This window comes from Oncorhynchus tshawytscha, linkage group LG22 (assembly GCF_018296145.1).
Source record: "Oncorhynchus tshawytscha isolate Ot180627B linkage group LG22, Otsh_v2.0, whole genome shotgun sequence".
Lineage (NCBI taxonomy): Eukaryota > Metazoa > Chordata > Actinopteri > Salmoniformes > Salmonidae > Oncorhynchus > Oncorhynchus tshawytscha.
The window spans coordinates 41,376,770-41,392,710 of record NC_056450.1 but is presented as its reverse complement, the minus strand read 5'-3'; the positions used below and the strand labels follow the sequence as shown (position 1 = coordinate 41,392,710).

General features: G+C 50.6%; 1 protein-coding gene across 1 annotated transcript in view; it reads right to left on the bottom strand.

The window, feature by feature from the left end:
* The window catches only part of LOC112221367 (arginine-glutamic acid dipeptide repeats protein), a 277,707-nt gene that overhangs the window by 99,920 nt on the left and 161,846 nt on the right, over positions 1-15,941 (bottom strand). The window contains 2 exon segments of the mRNA XM_042304282.1: positions 6,587-6,683; positions 9,851-9,956. Of these exon segments, the coding sequence (XP_042160216.1) occupies positions 6,587-6,683; positions 9,851-9,956 (203 nt within the window).

The window sequence follows — 15,941 nt, the reverse complement described above, 5'->3', positions numbered from 1 at the left end:
GTGTGTGTTCCTGTGTGTGTGTGTTCCTGTGTGTGTGTGTGTGTTCCTGTGCGTGTGTGTGTTCCTGTGCGTGTGTGTGTTCCTGTGTGTGTGTGTGTTTCTGTGTGTGTGTGTGTGTTCCTGTGTGTGTGTGTGTGTGTGTTTCTGTGTGTGTGTGTTCCTGTGTGTGTGTGTGTGTGTGTGTGTTCCTGTGCGTGTGTGTGTTCCTGTGTGTGTGTGTGTTCCTGTGTGTGTGTGTTCCTGTGTGTGTGTTCCTGTGTGTGTTCCTGTGTGTGTGTGTTCCGAAGAACTGGCTGCTAATTTAGCCTGAAATCACTGGTTTCTCTGAGACGTGGCTCAGAGAGAGAGCTGCCACACTTTCACAGATGGTTTGTGTCTGTGCATGTCTGTCTGTCTTTGTGCATGTGCGTGTGTGTGTGTGTGTGTGTGTGTCTTTGTGCATGTGTGTGTATGCGTGCGGAGATGAGGAACAGAGGGAAGGAGGGGGAGAGAATCACATGAGCAGAGAGAAAGACTATCTGGTTTCAGACAGAGAATCACATGAACAGGGAGAAGACTATCTGGTTTTAGACAGAGAATCACATGAACAGGGAGAAGACTATCTGGTTTCAGACAGAGAATCACATGAACAGGGAGAAGACTATCTGGTTTTAGACAGAGAATCACATGAACAGGGAGAAGACTATCTGGTTTCAGACAGAGAATCACATGAACAGGGAGAAGACTATCTGGTTTTAGACAGAGAATCACATGAACAGGGAGAAGACTATCTGGTTTTAGACAGAGAATCACATGAACAGGGAGAAGACTATCTGGTTTTAGACAGAGAATCACATGAACAGGGAGAAGACTATCTGGTTTCAGACAGAGAATCACATGAACAGGGAGAAGACTATCTGGTTTCAGACAGAGAATCACATGAACAGGGAGAAGACTATCTGGTTTTAGACAGAGAATCACATGAACAGGGAGAAGACTATCTGGTTTCAGACAGAGAATCACATGAACAGGGAGAATCTGGTTTCAGACAGAGAATCATGAACAGGGAGAAGACTATCTGGTTTTAGACAGAGAATCACTATCTGAGAGAATCACATAAGGGAGAAGACTATCTGGTTTTAGACAGAGAATCACATGAACAGGGAGAAGACTATCTGGTTTCAGACAGAGAATCACATGAACAGGGAGAGACTATCTGGTTTCAGACAGAGAATCACATGAGCAGGGAGAAGACTATCTGGTTTTAGACAGAGAATCACATGAACAGGGAGAAGACTATCTGGTTTTAGACAGAGAATCACATGAGCAGGGAGAAGACTATCTGGTTTTAGACAGAGAATCACATGAGCAGGGAGAAGACTATCTGGTTTTAGACAGAGAATCACATGAACAGGGAGAAGACTATCTGGTTTTAGACAGAGAATCACATGAGCAGGGAGAAGACTATCTGGTTTTAGACAGAGAATCACATGAGCAGGGAGAAGACTATCTGGTTTTAGACAGAGAATCACATGAGCAGGGAGAAGACTATCTGGTTTCAGACAGAGAATCACATGAGCAGGGAGAAGCTTAGTGTTGCTAGGTGCTGTGTAGGGTCAAAGGTTAGAGACTGATGACTATCAGTTTAATGTTGCTAGGTGCTGTGTGGGGTCATAGGTTAGAGACTGATGACTATCAGCTTAGTGTTGCTAGGTGTGGTGTCAAAGGTTAGAGCTGTGGGTTCTAGGTTAGAGCTGCGAGTTCTCGGTTAGCGCTGCGGGTTTTCGGTTAGAGCGGCGGGTTCTCGGTTAGCGCTGCGGGTTGTCGGTTAGAGCGGCGGGTTCTCGGTTAGCGCTGCGGGTTGTCGGTTAGCGCTGCGGGTTCTCGGTTAGCGCTGCGGGTTCTCGGTTAGAGCTGCGGGTTCTAGGTTAGAGCTGTTGGTTCTAGGTTAGAGCTGTGGGTTCTAGGTTAGCGCTGTGGGTTCTAGGTTAGCGCTGTGGGTTCTGGGTTAGAGCTGTGGGTTCTGGGTTAGAGCTGTTGGTTCTAGGTTAGAGCTGTGGGTTCTAGGTTAGAGCTGTTGGTTCTAGGTTAGAGCTGCGGGTTCTCGGTTAGCGCTGCGGGTTCTCGGTTAGCGCTGCGGGTTCTCGGTTAGCGCTGCGGGTTCTCGGTTAGCGCTGCGGGTTCTCGGTTAGCGCTGCGGGTTCTCGGTTAGCGCTGCGGGTTCTCGGTTAGCGCTGCGGGTTCTCGGTTAGCGCTGCGGGTTCTCGGTTAGAGCTGCGGGTTCTCGGTTAGCGCTGCGGGTTCTCGGTTAGAGCTGTCGGTTCTAGGTTAGAGCTGCGGGTTCTCGGTTAGCGCTGCGGGTTCTCGGTTAGCGCTGCGGGTTCTCGGTTACCGCTGCGGGTTCTCGGTTAGCGCTGCGGGTTCTCGGTTAGCGCTGCGGGTTCTAGGTTAGCGCTGTGGGTTCTAGGTTAGAGCTGCGGGTTCTCGGTTAGCGCTGCGGGTTCTCGGTTAGCGCTGCGGGTTCTCGGTTAGCGCTGTTGGTTCTAGGTTAGAGCTGTGGGTTCTAGGTTAGAGCTCTATATAGGTCACAGTGTCTGTTCTAGGATTATAAACCTTTCTTTCATCTCTGTAGTCGACTGTCCCCCTAAAGGAACTAAACTGATACAGTACCATTCCACAAAGGCTGCAAGTACTGGTCATTCCCCCTAAAGGAACTAAACTGATACAGTACCATTCCACAAAGGCTGCAAGTACTGGTCATTCCCCCTAAAGGAACTAAACTGATACAGTACCATTCCACAAAGGCTGCAAGTACTGGTCATTCCCCCTAAAGGAACTAAACTGATACAGTACCATTCCACAAAGGCTGCAAGTACTGGTCATTCCCCCTAAAGGAACTAAACTGATACAGTACCATTCCACAAAGGCTGCAAGTACTGGTCATTCCCCCTAAAGGAACTAAACTGATACAGTACCATTCCACAAAGGCTGCAAGTACTGGTCATTCCCCCTAAAGGAACTAAACTGATACAGTACCATTCCACAAAGGCTGCAAGTACTGGTCATTCCCCCTAAAGGAACTAAACTGATACAGTACCATTCCACAAAGGCTGCAAGTACTGGTCATTCCCCCTAAAGGAACTAAACTGATACAGTACCATTCCACAAAGGCTGCAAGTACTGGTCATTCCCCCTAAAGGAACTAAACTGATACAGTACCATTCCACAAAGGCTGCAAGTACTGGTCATTCCCCCTAAAGGAACTAAACTGATACAGTACCATTCCACAAAGGCTGCAAGTACTGGTCATTCCCCCTAAAGGAACTAAACTGATACAGTACCATTCCACAAAGGCTGCAAGTACTGGTCATTCCCCCTAAAGGAACTAAACTGATACAGTACCATTCCACAAAGGCTGCAAGTACTGGTCATTCCCCCTAAAGGAACTAAACTGATACAGTACCATTCCACAAAGGCTGCAAGTACTGGTCATTCCCCCTAAAGGAACTAAACTGATACAGTACCATTCCACAAAGGCTGCAAGTACTGGTCATTCCCCCTAAAGGAACTAAACTGATACAGTACCATTCCACAAAGGCTGCAAGTACTGGTCATTCCCCCTAAAGGAACTAAACTGATACAGTACCATTCCACAAAGGCTGCAAGTACTGGTCATTCCCCCTAAAGGAACTAAACTGATACAGTACCATTCCACAAAGGCTGCAAGTACTGGTCATTCCCCTAAAGGAACTAAACTGATACAGTACCATTCCACAAAGGCTGCAAGTACTGGTCATTCCCCCTAAAGGAACTAAACTGATACAGTACCATTCCACAAAGGCTGCAAGTACTGGTCATTCCCCCTAAAGGAACTAAACTGATACAGTACCATTCCACAAAGGCTGCAAGTACTGGTCATTCCCCCTAAAGGAACTAAACTGATACAGTACCATTCCACAAAGGCTGCAAGTACTGGTCATTCCCCCTAAAGGAACTAAACTGATACAGTACCATTCCACAAAGGCTGCAAGTACTGGTCATTCCCCCTAAAGGAACTAAACTGATACAGTACCATTCCACAAAGGCTGCAAGTACTGGTCATTCCCCCTAAAGGAACTAAACTGATACAGTACCATTCCACAAAGGCTGCAAGTACTGGTCATTCCCCCTAAAGGAACTAAACTGATACAGTACCATTCCACAAAGGCTGCAAGTACTGGTCATTCCCCCTAAAGGAACTAAACTGATACAGTACCATTCCACAAAGGCTGCAAGTACTGGTCATTCCCCCTAAAGGAACTAAACTGATACAGTACCATTCCACAAAGGCTGCAAGTACTGGTCATTCCCCCTAAAGGAACTAAACTGATACAGTACCATTCCACAAAGGCTGCAAGTACTGGTCATTCCCCCTAAAGGAACTAAACTGATACAGTACCATTCCACAAAGGCTGCAAGTACTGGTCATTCCCCCTAAAGGAACTAAACTGATACAGTACCATTCCACAAAGGCTGCAAGTACTGGTCATTCCCCCTAAAGGAACTAAACTGATACAGTACCATTCCACAAAGGCTGCAAGTACTGGTCATTCCCCCTAAAGGAACTAAACTGATACAGTACCATTCCACAAAGGCTGCAAGTACTGGTCATTCCCCCTAAAGGAACTAAACTGATACAGTACCATTCCACAAAGGCTGCAAGTACTGGTCATTCCCCCTAAAGGAACTAAACTGATACAGTACCATTCCACAAAGGCTGCAAGTACTGGTCATTCCCCCTAAAGGAACTAAACTGATACAGTACCATTCCACAAAGGCTGCAAGTACTGGTCATTCCCCCTAAAGGAACTAAACTGATACAGTACCATTCCACAAAGGCTGCAAGTACTGGTCATTCCCCCTAAAGGAACTAAACTGATACAGTACCATTCCACAAAGGCTGCAAGTACTGGTCATTCCCCCTAAAGGAACTAAACTGATACAGTACCATTCCACAAAGGCTGCAAGTACTGGTCATTCCCCCTAAAGGAACTAAACTGATACAGTACCATTCCACAAAGGCTGCAAGTACTGGTCATTCCCCCTAAAGGAACTAAACTGATACAGTACCATTCCACAAAGGCTGCAAGTACTGGTCATTCCCCCTAAAGGAACTAAACTGATACAGTACCATTCCACAAAGGCTGCAAGTACTGGTCATTCCCCCTAAAGGAACTAAACTGATACAGTACCATTCCACAAAGGCTGCAAGTACTGGTCATTCCCCCTAAAGGAACTAAACTGATACAGTACCATTCCACAAAGGCTGCAAGTACTGGTCATTCCCCTAAAGGAACTAAACTGATACAGTACCATTCCACAAAGGCTGCAAGTACTGGTCATTCCCCCTAAAGGAACTAAACTGATACAGTACCATTCCACAAAGGCTGCAAGTACTGGTCATTCCCCTAAAGGAACTAAACTGATACTGTACCATTCCACAAAGTGCAAGTACTGGTCATTCCCCTAAAGGAACTAAACTGATACAGTACCATTCCACAAAGGCTGCAAGTACTGGTCATTCCCCAAAGGAACTAAACTGATACAGTACCATTCCACAAAGGCTGCAAGTACTGGTCATTCCCCCTAAAGGAACTAAACTGATACAGTACCATTCCACAAAGGCTGCAAGTACTGGTCATTCCCCTAAAGGAACTAAACTGATACAGTACCATTCCACAAAGGCTGCAAGTACTGGTCATTCCCCTAAAGGAACTAAACTGATACAGTACCATTCCACAAAGGCTGCAAGTACTGGTCATTCCCCCTAAAGGAACTAAACTGATACAGTACCATTCCACAAAGGCTGCAAGTACTGGTCATTCCCCCTAAAGGAACTAAACTGATACAGTACCATTCCACAAAGGCTGCAAGTACTGGTCATTCCCCCTAAAGGAACTAAACTGATACAGTACCATTCCACAAAGGCTGCAAGTACTGGTCATTCCCCCTAAAGGGAACTAAACTGATACAGTACCATTCCACAAAGGCTGCAAGTACTGGTCATTCCCCCTAAAGGAACTAAACTGATACAGTACCATTCCACAAAGGCTGCAAGTACTGGTCATTCCCCCTAAAGGAACTAAACTGATACAGTACCATTCCACAAAGGCTGCAAGTACTGGTCATTCCCCCTAAAGGAACTAAACTGATACAGTACCATTCCACAAAGGCTGCAAGTACTGGTCATTCCCCCTGATACAGTAAAGGAACTAAACTGATACAGTACCATTCCACAAAGGCTGCAAGTACTGGTCATTCCCCCTAAAGGAACTAAACTGATACAGTACCATTCCACAAAGGCTGCAAGTACTGGTCATTCCCCCTAAAGGAACTAAACTGATACAGTACCATTCCACAAAGGCTGCAAGTACTGGTCATTCCCCCTAAAGGAACTAAACTGATACAGTACCATTCCACAAAGGCTGCAAGTACTGGTCATTCCCCCTAAAGGAACTAAACTGATACAGTACCATTCCACAAAGGCTACAAGTTACTGGTCATGAACTTGAGTACTTTCCTTTAACTTCTTTAGAGTTGGTCTCTCTCCGAGTGTGTGTTGTCTCACCTAAGGGCAGCAGCATGGTATGTGTCCACATAGTCGGAGATGAAGAGTTCTCTGCCCCTGACCACTGGGTCTGTGATGACCAGCTCCCGGCCAGAATCTGAGGAGGGAAGAGAAAACAGTCAGAGGAGGTAAAGGAGAAGAGGAGAGAAGAGGGGGATGAGGAGCAGGAGAGAGGACGAGGAGAGAGAGGAGAGAGAAAAGGAAGAGAGGAGGAGAGAGGATGAGAGAGGAGGACAAGGAGCAGGAGGAGGTGGAGAGAGGATGAGAGAGGAGGAGGAGGATGAGATTGGAGGAGGAGCAGGAGAAAGGAGAGCAGGGACAGGGAGAGGGGATAGAATCAGGGTCATGTTTTGGCTGTAGCAGACAGAGTGAACACTATTTCAACATGTTTGGGTGGATGAGAATTGCTGCAAGTAATCAGGTAGTCAGTATTCAGGTAGTCAGACAGAATAAAAGGTGGAGCAGACAGGGTGTGTGTGTGTGTGTATGTGACGGGCCACTTGTGCTGATGGCTGGGTAGCTTGTGTTCAAGGGCCCATTACAGTGCAGGTTATTTGCACTTGATGGTCCAGACATTCGCTGTCTGGCCTACAAGGTGTGTGTTACCAAGGAAACAGAGCTAATGCGACTGGTTCGGTACAGTGTGTGTGTGTGTGTGTGCGCGTCCCGCTGGCCTGTAATCGGCTGGTCTGAAGGAGTGCTGTTACCTTGGCAACACAGCGGATGACTGGTTCAGACCAGTGTTCTGTTTGACATGTCAATCACAGCCAAGAACTACATATCATGTCCGTTACAGTCAACTGTATAGTGTGTGTGTGTGTGTGTTTGTGTGTCAGAGATTGAGTGTATTGTGTGTGTGTGTGCAGACATGATGCAAGAGTGTGTCTATTTTAGTGTGTGTGTGTGTGTGTGTTTGTGTATGCGTGTGTGTGTGTATGTGTGTGTGTGTGTCAGCGTTTCCGATTAAAAACATAGAAAAGACGATAAAATTGGCCCCGGCCAGTTGTCTGGGAGACGAAGAAACAATCCCATTGCAAAATAATACTTCATAACCTCAATGATGGAAGTTATTTATTTATTTTATTTCACCTTTAACCAGGAAGGCCAGTTGAGAACAAGTTCTCATTTACAACTGCAAAGCAGTGCGACAAAAACAACAACACAGAATTACACATGCGGCCAGCCTACTGCCTCGATGCGGGCAGCCTACCGCCTCGATGCGGACAGCCTACCGCCTCGATGCGGACAGCCTACCGCCTCGATGCGGACAGCCTACCGCCTCGACGCGCGAGGCTAGCCTACCGCCTCGACGCGCGAGGCTAGCCTACCGCCTCGACGCGCGAGGCTAGCCTACCGCCTCGACGCGCGAGGCTAGCCTACCGCCTCGACGCGCGAGGCTAGCCTACCGCCTCGACGCGCGAGGCTAGCCTACCGCCTCGACGCGCGAGGCTAGCCTACCGCCTCGACGCGGGCGGCTAGCCTACCGCCTCGACGCGGGCGGCCTACCGCCTCGACGCGGCCGGCCTACCGCCTCGACGCGGCCGGCCTACCGCCTCGACGCGGCCGGCCTACCGCCTCGACGCGGCCGGCCTACCGCCTCGACGCGGCCGGCCTACCGCCTCGACGCGGCCGGCCTACCGCCTCGACGCGGCCTGCCTACCGCCTCGACGCGGCCAGCCTACCGCCTCGACGCGGCCAGCCTACCGCCTCGACGCGGCCAGCCTACCGCCTCGACGCGGCCAGCCTACCGCCTCGACGCGGCCAGCCTACCGCCTCGACGCGGCCAGCCTACCGCCTCGACGCGGCTAGCCTACCGCCTCGATGCGGCTAGCCTACTGCCTTGATGCGGCTAGCCTACTGCCTTGATGCGCATCGCTGCGCTTATAATGTGAAGAAATAGTGTATCAACATGTTCTGATCTGTTGCATCGGACTCATGACTTTAACATTTTTGTTTTTCTGTAGTCCAGGTCTACTTGTTGTATGAATTTGTAATCTATCGTCCCACAACTGTCCCAGAGTCGGTTTGGAACCGGCCATTTCTTTCGACAAGTTAACCAATAGAATTGACAGCCTAAACTGTTCTACTACAGTATCGATGACATAGACTTGTGATTTTGCGAGAGGCTGCGTGCTCCTCAAACAGTGGTTGATGCATGGAGTGAAATATCTGGAGTAGCCTATCTAGCATGACTGAAAAGCGAACAGGCGCTTTCCCAAATTGAAACCGACTTGCCTCATATGCATAGACTAGTGATCTAGCGGTTTGTTACTCTTCTTATTGGCTGAGGAACAGGGCAGCTATTTTAACGTCTTCAAAGTGTGGATCTGAATTCGGTAAGAAGGACATGTGGTGTTGCATCCTCCACTTAATATAAAGTGATTTCTGTCATTCTGAGCACCGTGGGTGGACCCCCCTGAGCACCGTGGGTGGACCCCCCTGAGCACCGTGGGTGGACTCCCCTGAGCACCGTGGGTGGACCCCCTGAGCACCGTGGGTGGACCCCCTGAGCACCGTGGGTGGACCCCCTGAGCACCGTGGGTGGACCCCCTGAGCACCGTGGGTGGACTCCCCTGAGCACCGTGGGTGGACTTCCCTGAGCACCGTGGGTGGACTCCCCTGAGCACCGTGGGTGGACCCCCTGAGCACCGTGGGTGGACCCCCTGAGCACCGTGGGTGGACTCCCCTGAGCACCGTGGGTGGACTCCCTGAGCACCGTGGGTGGACTTCCCTGAGCACCGTGGGTGGACTTCCCTGAGCACCGTGGGTGGACTCCCTGAGCACCGTGGGTGGACTCCCCTGAGCACCGTGGGTGGACCCCCTGAGCACCGTGGGTGGACTCCCTGAGCACCGTGGGTGGACCCCCCTGAGCACCGTGGGTGGACCCCCTGAGCACCGTGGGTGGACCCCCTGAGCACCGTGGGTGGACTCCCTGAGCACCGTGGGTGGACCCCCTGAGCACCGTGGGTGGACCCCCTGAGCACCGTGGGTGGACCCCTGAGCCCCGTGGGTGGACCCCCTGAGCACCGTGGGTGGACCCCCTGAGCACCGTGGGTGGACCCCCTGAGCACCGTGGGTAGACCCCCCCTGAGCACCGTGGGTAGACCCCCCCTGAGCACCGTGGGTAGACTTCCCTGAGCACCGTGGGTGGACTCCTTAAATCGGGTTACGCACCCAAATGGGTAAATTTGTCAAATGTCTGGCGCCACATTTTCCCGAACGGAAACCCTGGTGTGTGTGTTTGTACGAGTCTCTCACACTCACCGTTCTCATTGTTGCGATCCTGCACCAGGTGTTGGTAGACTGAGTCAGGGACCTCTGACTGACGGTAGTACCATTTAACACTGAGTAACAGATGGTCTCGCTTACTCTGAGAGGACAGAGAGAGAGAGGGTGGAGAGAGAGAGAGAGACAGAGAGAGAGAGAGAGACAGAGAGAGAAAGAGAGAGAGAGAGAGACAGAGAGAGAGAGCGAGCGAGCGAGAGAGAAAGAGGGCGAGAGAGAAAGGAAGAAAGAGACAGAAAGAGAGAGAGAGAGAGAGAGAGAACAAATTTAGAAAAAACAGGCTCCAATAAAATAAACAGACAGTTGTTTGTTAACAGCGTCACACATTGATGTGTTGGCAGACAGGCATAGAAAATATCACCCTGTGCACTACTTTTGACCAGAGCCCCCATGGTCCCTAGTCTAAAGTAGTGCACTGCATAGGGAATAGGGTGCCATTTGGGATAAAGCTCACAGAGCCATGCTGCTGCTGCTTTCTGCTTGTTATCCTGCCCTAGTCGCTCAGCCGGCTGCTGCCAAAAAGCCCACAGTGAAACGAGCTCAATTAAAAAGGGACTGGAGAGCATTTAGCTGCTTTAATGAAGTCCACAGATCAGATATTAGAAGCCTCCATGTGTAGAAGTCAGGGGGAAAGGAGAGGCGAAGTTACTGAGCTATATTCCTCTTCAAATAAACTTCTACTTGCTATCTCAAACTTAACGTAATAATTCAACCAATCAGAGTGCCAAAACAACAATCTGCCACCCACTGGTCATCTGTAGTACTACAGCTCCCACCCTCAACTGCAGTACCACTAGATCGCCACTGAGTGGCGGCACTGAGTCACAGAGAGAGCTTCCGGAGGCTTGAATAAAGGGAGTACAAGCCTGGCCAGGCCAGGGAGAAGGATGAAAAGGGCACAACACTGTTTTCATTTCCCAACATTAAACATTTATTGTGCCTTCACACGAGCCCAACTGACCGTTGAGAGGTTTTAAAAGAACATTAAAGAGACCACAGCTAGGAGCGATGCTGCTACACACACAAATACAAACACACTCACACACAGTCCTTTGGGAGAAGCCAGATATCACAGCCATATTTATAAACAGGGCTAGCCCACAGAACCACCATTGAGAGGGGGAGAGAGAGGGAGGGAGAGGGGAGAAATAGAGGGAGGGAGAAGGGTAGAGAGAGAGGGAGGGAGAAGGGTAGAGAGAGAGGGAGGGAGAAGGGTAGAGAGAGGGAGGGAGGGAGGGAGAAGGGAAGGGAGAGAGGGGGAGGGAGAAGGGTAGAAAGAGGGGGAGGGAGAAGGATAGAAAGAGGGGGAGGGAGAAGGGTAGAAAGAGGGGGAGGGAGAAGGGTAGAGAGAGGGGGAGGGAGAAGGGTAGAGAGAGGGGGAGGGAGAAGGGTAGAGAGAGGGGAGGGAGAAGGGTAGAGAGAGGGGGAGGGAGAAGGGTAGAGAGAGGGGGAGGGAGAAGGGTAGAAAGAGGGCGAGGGAGAAGGGTAGAGAGAGGGGGAGGGAGAAGGGTAGAGAGAGGGGGAGGGAGAAGGGTAGAAAGAGGGTGAGGGAGAAGGGTAGAAATAGAGGGAGGGAGAAGGGTAGAGAGAGAGGGAGGGAGAAGGGTAGAGAGAGAGGGAGGGAGAAGGGTAGAGAGAGGGGGAGGGAGAAGGGTAGAGAGAGGGGGAGGCAGAAGGAGAGGGAGGGAGGCAGAAGGAGAGGGGGAGGCAGAAGGAGAGGGAGGGAGGCAGAAGGAGAGGGAGGGAGGCAGAAGGAGAGGGAGGGAGGCAGAAGGAGAGGGAGGGAGGCAGAAGGAGAGGGAGGGAGGCAGAAGGAGAGGGAGGGAGGCAGAAGGAGAGGGAGGGAGGCAGAAGGGGAGGGAGGGAGGCAGAAGGGGAGGGAGGGAGGGAGAAAGGTAGGGAGAGAGGGAGGCAGAAGGAGAGGGAGGCAGAAGGAGAGGGAGGGAGGCAGAAGGAGAGGGAGGGAGGCAGAAAGGTAGGGAGGGAGGGAGGCAGAAAGGTAGGGAGAGAGGGAGGCAGAAGGGGAGAGAGGGAGGCAGAAGAAGAGGGAGAGAGGCAGAAGGAGAGGGAGGGAGAGAGGCAGAAGGGGGGAGAGAGGCAGAAGGGGGGGAGAGGCAGAAGGGGGGAGAGGCAGAAGGGGGGGAGAGAGGCAGAAGGGGGGAGAGGCAGAAGGGGGGAGAGAGAGGCAGAAGGGGGGGAGAGAGGCAGAAGGGGGGAGAGGGCAGAAGGGGGGAGAGGCAGAAGGGGGAGAGGCAGAAGGGGGGAGAGGCAGAAGGGGAGGGAGGGAGGGAGAAAGGTAGGGAGAGAGGGAGGCAGAAGGAGAGGGAGGCAGAAGGAGAGGGAGGGAGGCAGAAGGAGAGGGAGGGAGGCAGAAAGGTAGGGAGGGAGGGAGGCAGAAAGGTAGGGAGAGAGGGAGGCAGAAGGGGAGAGAGGGAGGCAGAAGAAGAGGGAGAGAGGCAGAAGGAGAGGGAGGGAGAGAGGCAGAAGGGGGGAGAGAGGCAGAAGGGGGGAGAGAGAGGCAGAAGGGGGGGGAGAGAGAGGCAGAAGGGGGGAGAGAGGCAGAAGGGGGGAGAGGCAGAAGGGGGGAGAGGCAGAAGGGGGGAGAGGGGCAGAAGGGGGGCAGAAGGGAGGCAGAAGGGGGGAGAGGCAGAAGGGGAGGGGGCAGAAGGGGGGCAGAAGGGGGGCAGAAGGGGGGAGAGAGGCAGAAGGGTAGGAAGGGAGGCAGAAGGGTAGGGAGGGAGGCAGAAGGGTAGGGAGGGAGGCAGAAGGGTAGGTAGGGAGGGAGGGTAGAGGGAGGGAGAAGGGTAGAGAGGTCAGTGCGTGACGGAGCGCGAGGTCAGTGAGTAGGAAAAGTCTACATACAGTGTGTACAAATGAGGTAGGATAAGGGAGGTAAGGCAATAAATAGGCCGTGGTGGCAAAGTAATTCATATTTAGCCATTAAACACTGGAGTGGTAGATGTGCAGAAGATGAATGTGCAAGTAGAGATACTGGGGTGCAAAGGAGTAAGAAAAATAAATACAGTATGGGGATGAGGTAGTTGGATGGGTTATTTACAGATGGGCTATGTATAGGTGCAGTGATCTGTGAGCTGCTCTGACAGCTGGTGCTTAAAGCTAGTGAGGGAGATATGAGTCTCTAGCTTCAATGATTTTTGCAGTTCATTCCAGTCATTGGCAACAGAGAACTGGAACTAGAGGCAGCCAAAGGAAGAATTGGCTTTGGGGGTGACCATATAACCTGCTGGAGTGCGTGCTACGGGTGGGTGCTGCTATGGTGACCAGTGAGCTGAGATAAGGCAGGGTAACTTGTAGATGACATGGAGCCAGTGGGTTTGGCGACGAATATGTAGCGAGGGCCAGCCAACGAGAGCATACAGGCCGCAGTGGTGGGTAGTATATGGTATATGGGGAATTAGTGACAAAATGGATTGCACTGTGATAGACTGCATTCAATTTGCTGAGTAGAATGTTGGAGGCTATTTTGTAAATGACATCGCCGAAGTCGAGGATCGGTAGGATAAGTCAGTTTTACGAGGGTATGTTTGGCAGTATGATTGAATGATGCTTTCTTGCGAAATAAGAAGCTGATTCTAGATTTAATTTTGGATTGGAGATGATTAATGTGAGTCTGGAAGGAGAGTTTACAGTCTAACCAGACACCTAGGTATTTGTAGTTGTCTACGTATTCTAAGTCAGAGCCGTCCAGAGTAGTGATGTTGGACAGGCGGGCAGGTGCAGGCAGTGATCGGTTGAATAGCATGCATTTAGTTTTACTTGCATTTAAGAGCAGTTGGAGGCCACGGAAGGAGTGTTGTATGGCATTGAAGCTCGTCTGGAGGTTAGTTAACACAGTGTCCAAGGAGGGGCCGGAAGTATACAGATTGGTGTCGTCTGCGTAGAGGTGGATCAGAGACTCACCAGCAGCAAGAACGACATCATTGATGTATACAGAGAAGAGAGTCGGCCCGAGAATTGAGCCCTGTGTCACCCCCATAGAGACTGCCAGACAACAGGCCCTCTGATTTAACACACTGAATTCTATCTGAGAAGTAGTTGGTGAACCAGGCGAGGCAATCATTTGAGAAACCAAGGCTGTTGAGTCTGCCGATAAGAATGTGGTGATTGACTGAGTCGAAAACCTTGGCCAGGTCGATGAATACGGCTGCACAGTATTGTCTCTGATCGATGGCAGTTATGATGTCATTTAGGACCTTGAGCGTGGCTGAGGTGCACCCATGACCAGCTTTGAAACCAGATTGCATAGTGGAGAAGGTACGGTGGGATTCAAAATGGTCTGTAATCTGTTTGTTAACTTGGCTTTTGAAGACCTTAGAAGGGCAGGGCAGGATAGATATAGGTCTGTAGCAGTTTGGGTCTAGAGTGCCCCTTCGAAGAGGGGGATGGCCCGCGGCAGATTTCCAATCTGTGGGGAATCTCAGACGATACTAAAGAGAGGTTGAACAGGCTAGTAATAGGGGTTGCAACAATTTCGGCAGATAATTATAGAAAGAGAGGGTTCAGATTGTCTGGCCCGGCTGATTTGTAGGGGTCCAGATTTTGCAGCTCTTTCAAAACATCAGCTATCTGGAGAAATGGGGGAGGCTTGGGCGAGTTGCTGTGGGGGGTGCCGGGCAGTTGACCGGGGTAACCAGGTAACCGGGGTAGGAGTAGCCAGGTGGAAAGCATGGCCAGCCATAGAATAATGCTTATTGAAATTCTCAATTATCGTGGATTTATCGGTGGTGACAGTGTTTCCTATCCTCAGTGCAGTGGGCAGCTGGGAGGAGGTGCTCTTATTCTCCATGGACTTTGCAGTGTCCCAGAACTTTTTTGTGTTTGTGCTACAGGATGCAAATGTCTGTTTGAAAAAGCTAGCCTTAGCTTTTCTAACTGCCTGTGTATATTGGTTCCTAACTTCCCTGAAAAGTAGCAAATCACGGGGGCTATTCGATGCTAATGCAGAACACCACAGGATGTTTTTGTGCTGGTTAAGGCCAGTCAGGTCTGGAGTGAACCAAGGGCTATATCTGTTCCTGGTTCTAATTTTTTTGAAGGGGTCATGCTTATTTAAGATGGTGAGGAAGGCACTTTCAAAGAAATACCAGGCATCCTCTACTGACGGGATGAGGTCAATACCCTCCCAGGATACCCCGGCCAGGTCGATTAGAAAGGCCTGCTCGCTGAAGTGTTTTAGGGAGCGTTTGACAGTGATGAGGGGTGGTCGTTTGACCGCAGACACATTACGGGTGCAGCCAATGAGGCAGTGATTGCTGTGATCTTGGTTGAAGACAGCAGAGGTGTATTTGGAGGGCAAGTTGGTTAGGATGATATCTATGAGGGTGCCCGTGTTTACAGCTTTGGGGTTGTACCTGGTAGGTTCATTGATAATTTGTGTGAGATTGAGGGCATCTATCTTAGATTGCATGATGGCTGGGGTGTTAAGCATGTTCCAGTTTAGGGCACCTAGCAGCACGAACTCTGAAGATAGATGGGGGCAATCAATTCACATATGGTATCCAGGGCAGAGCTGGGGACAGAGGGTGGTCTATAGCAGGCGGCAACGGTGAGAGACTTGTTTCTGGAAAGGTGGATTTTTAAAAGTAGAAGCTCAAATTGTTTGGGTACAGACCTGGATAGAAGGACAGAACTCTGCAGGCTCTCTCTGCAGTAGATTGCAACACTGCCCCCTTTGGGAGTTCTAACTTGTTGTAAAATGTTATAGTTAGGGATGGCAATTTCAGGGTTTTTGGTGGTCTTCCTAAGCCAGGATTCAGACACGGCTAGGACATCTGGGTTGGCAGAGTGTGCTAAAGCAGTGAATAAAAAGAACTTAGGGAGGAGGCTTCTTATGTTAACATGCATGAAACCAAGGCTTTTACGTTTACAGAAGTCAACAAATGAGAGCGCCTGGGAAATAGGAGTGGAGCTAGGCACTGCAGGGCCTGGATTCACCTCTACATCACCAGAGGAACTGAGGAGAAGTAGGATAAGGGTACGGCTAAAGGCTAAAAGAACTGGCCGTCTAGTACGTTCGGAACAGAGAGTAAAAGGAGCAGGTTTCTGGGCA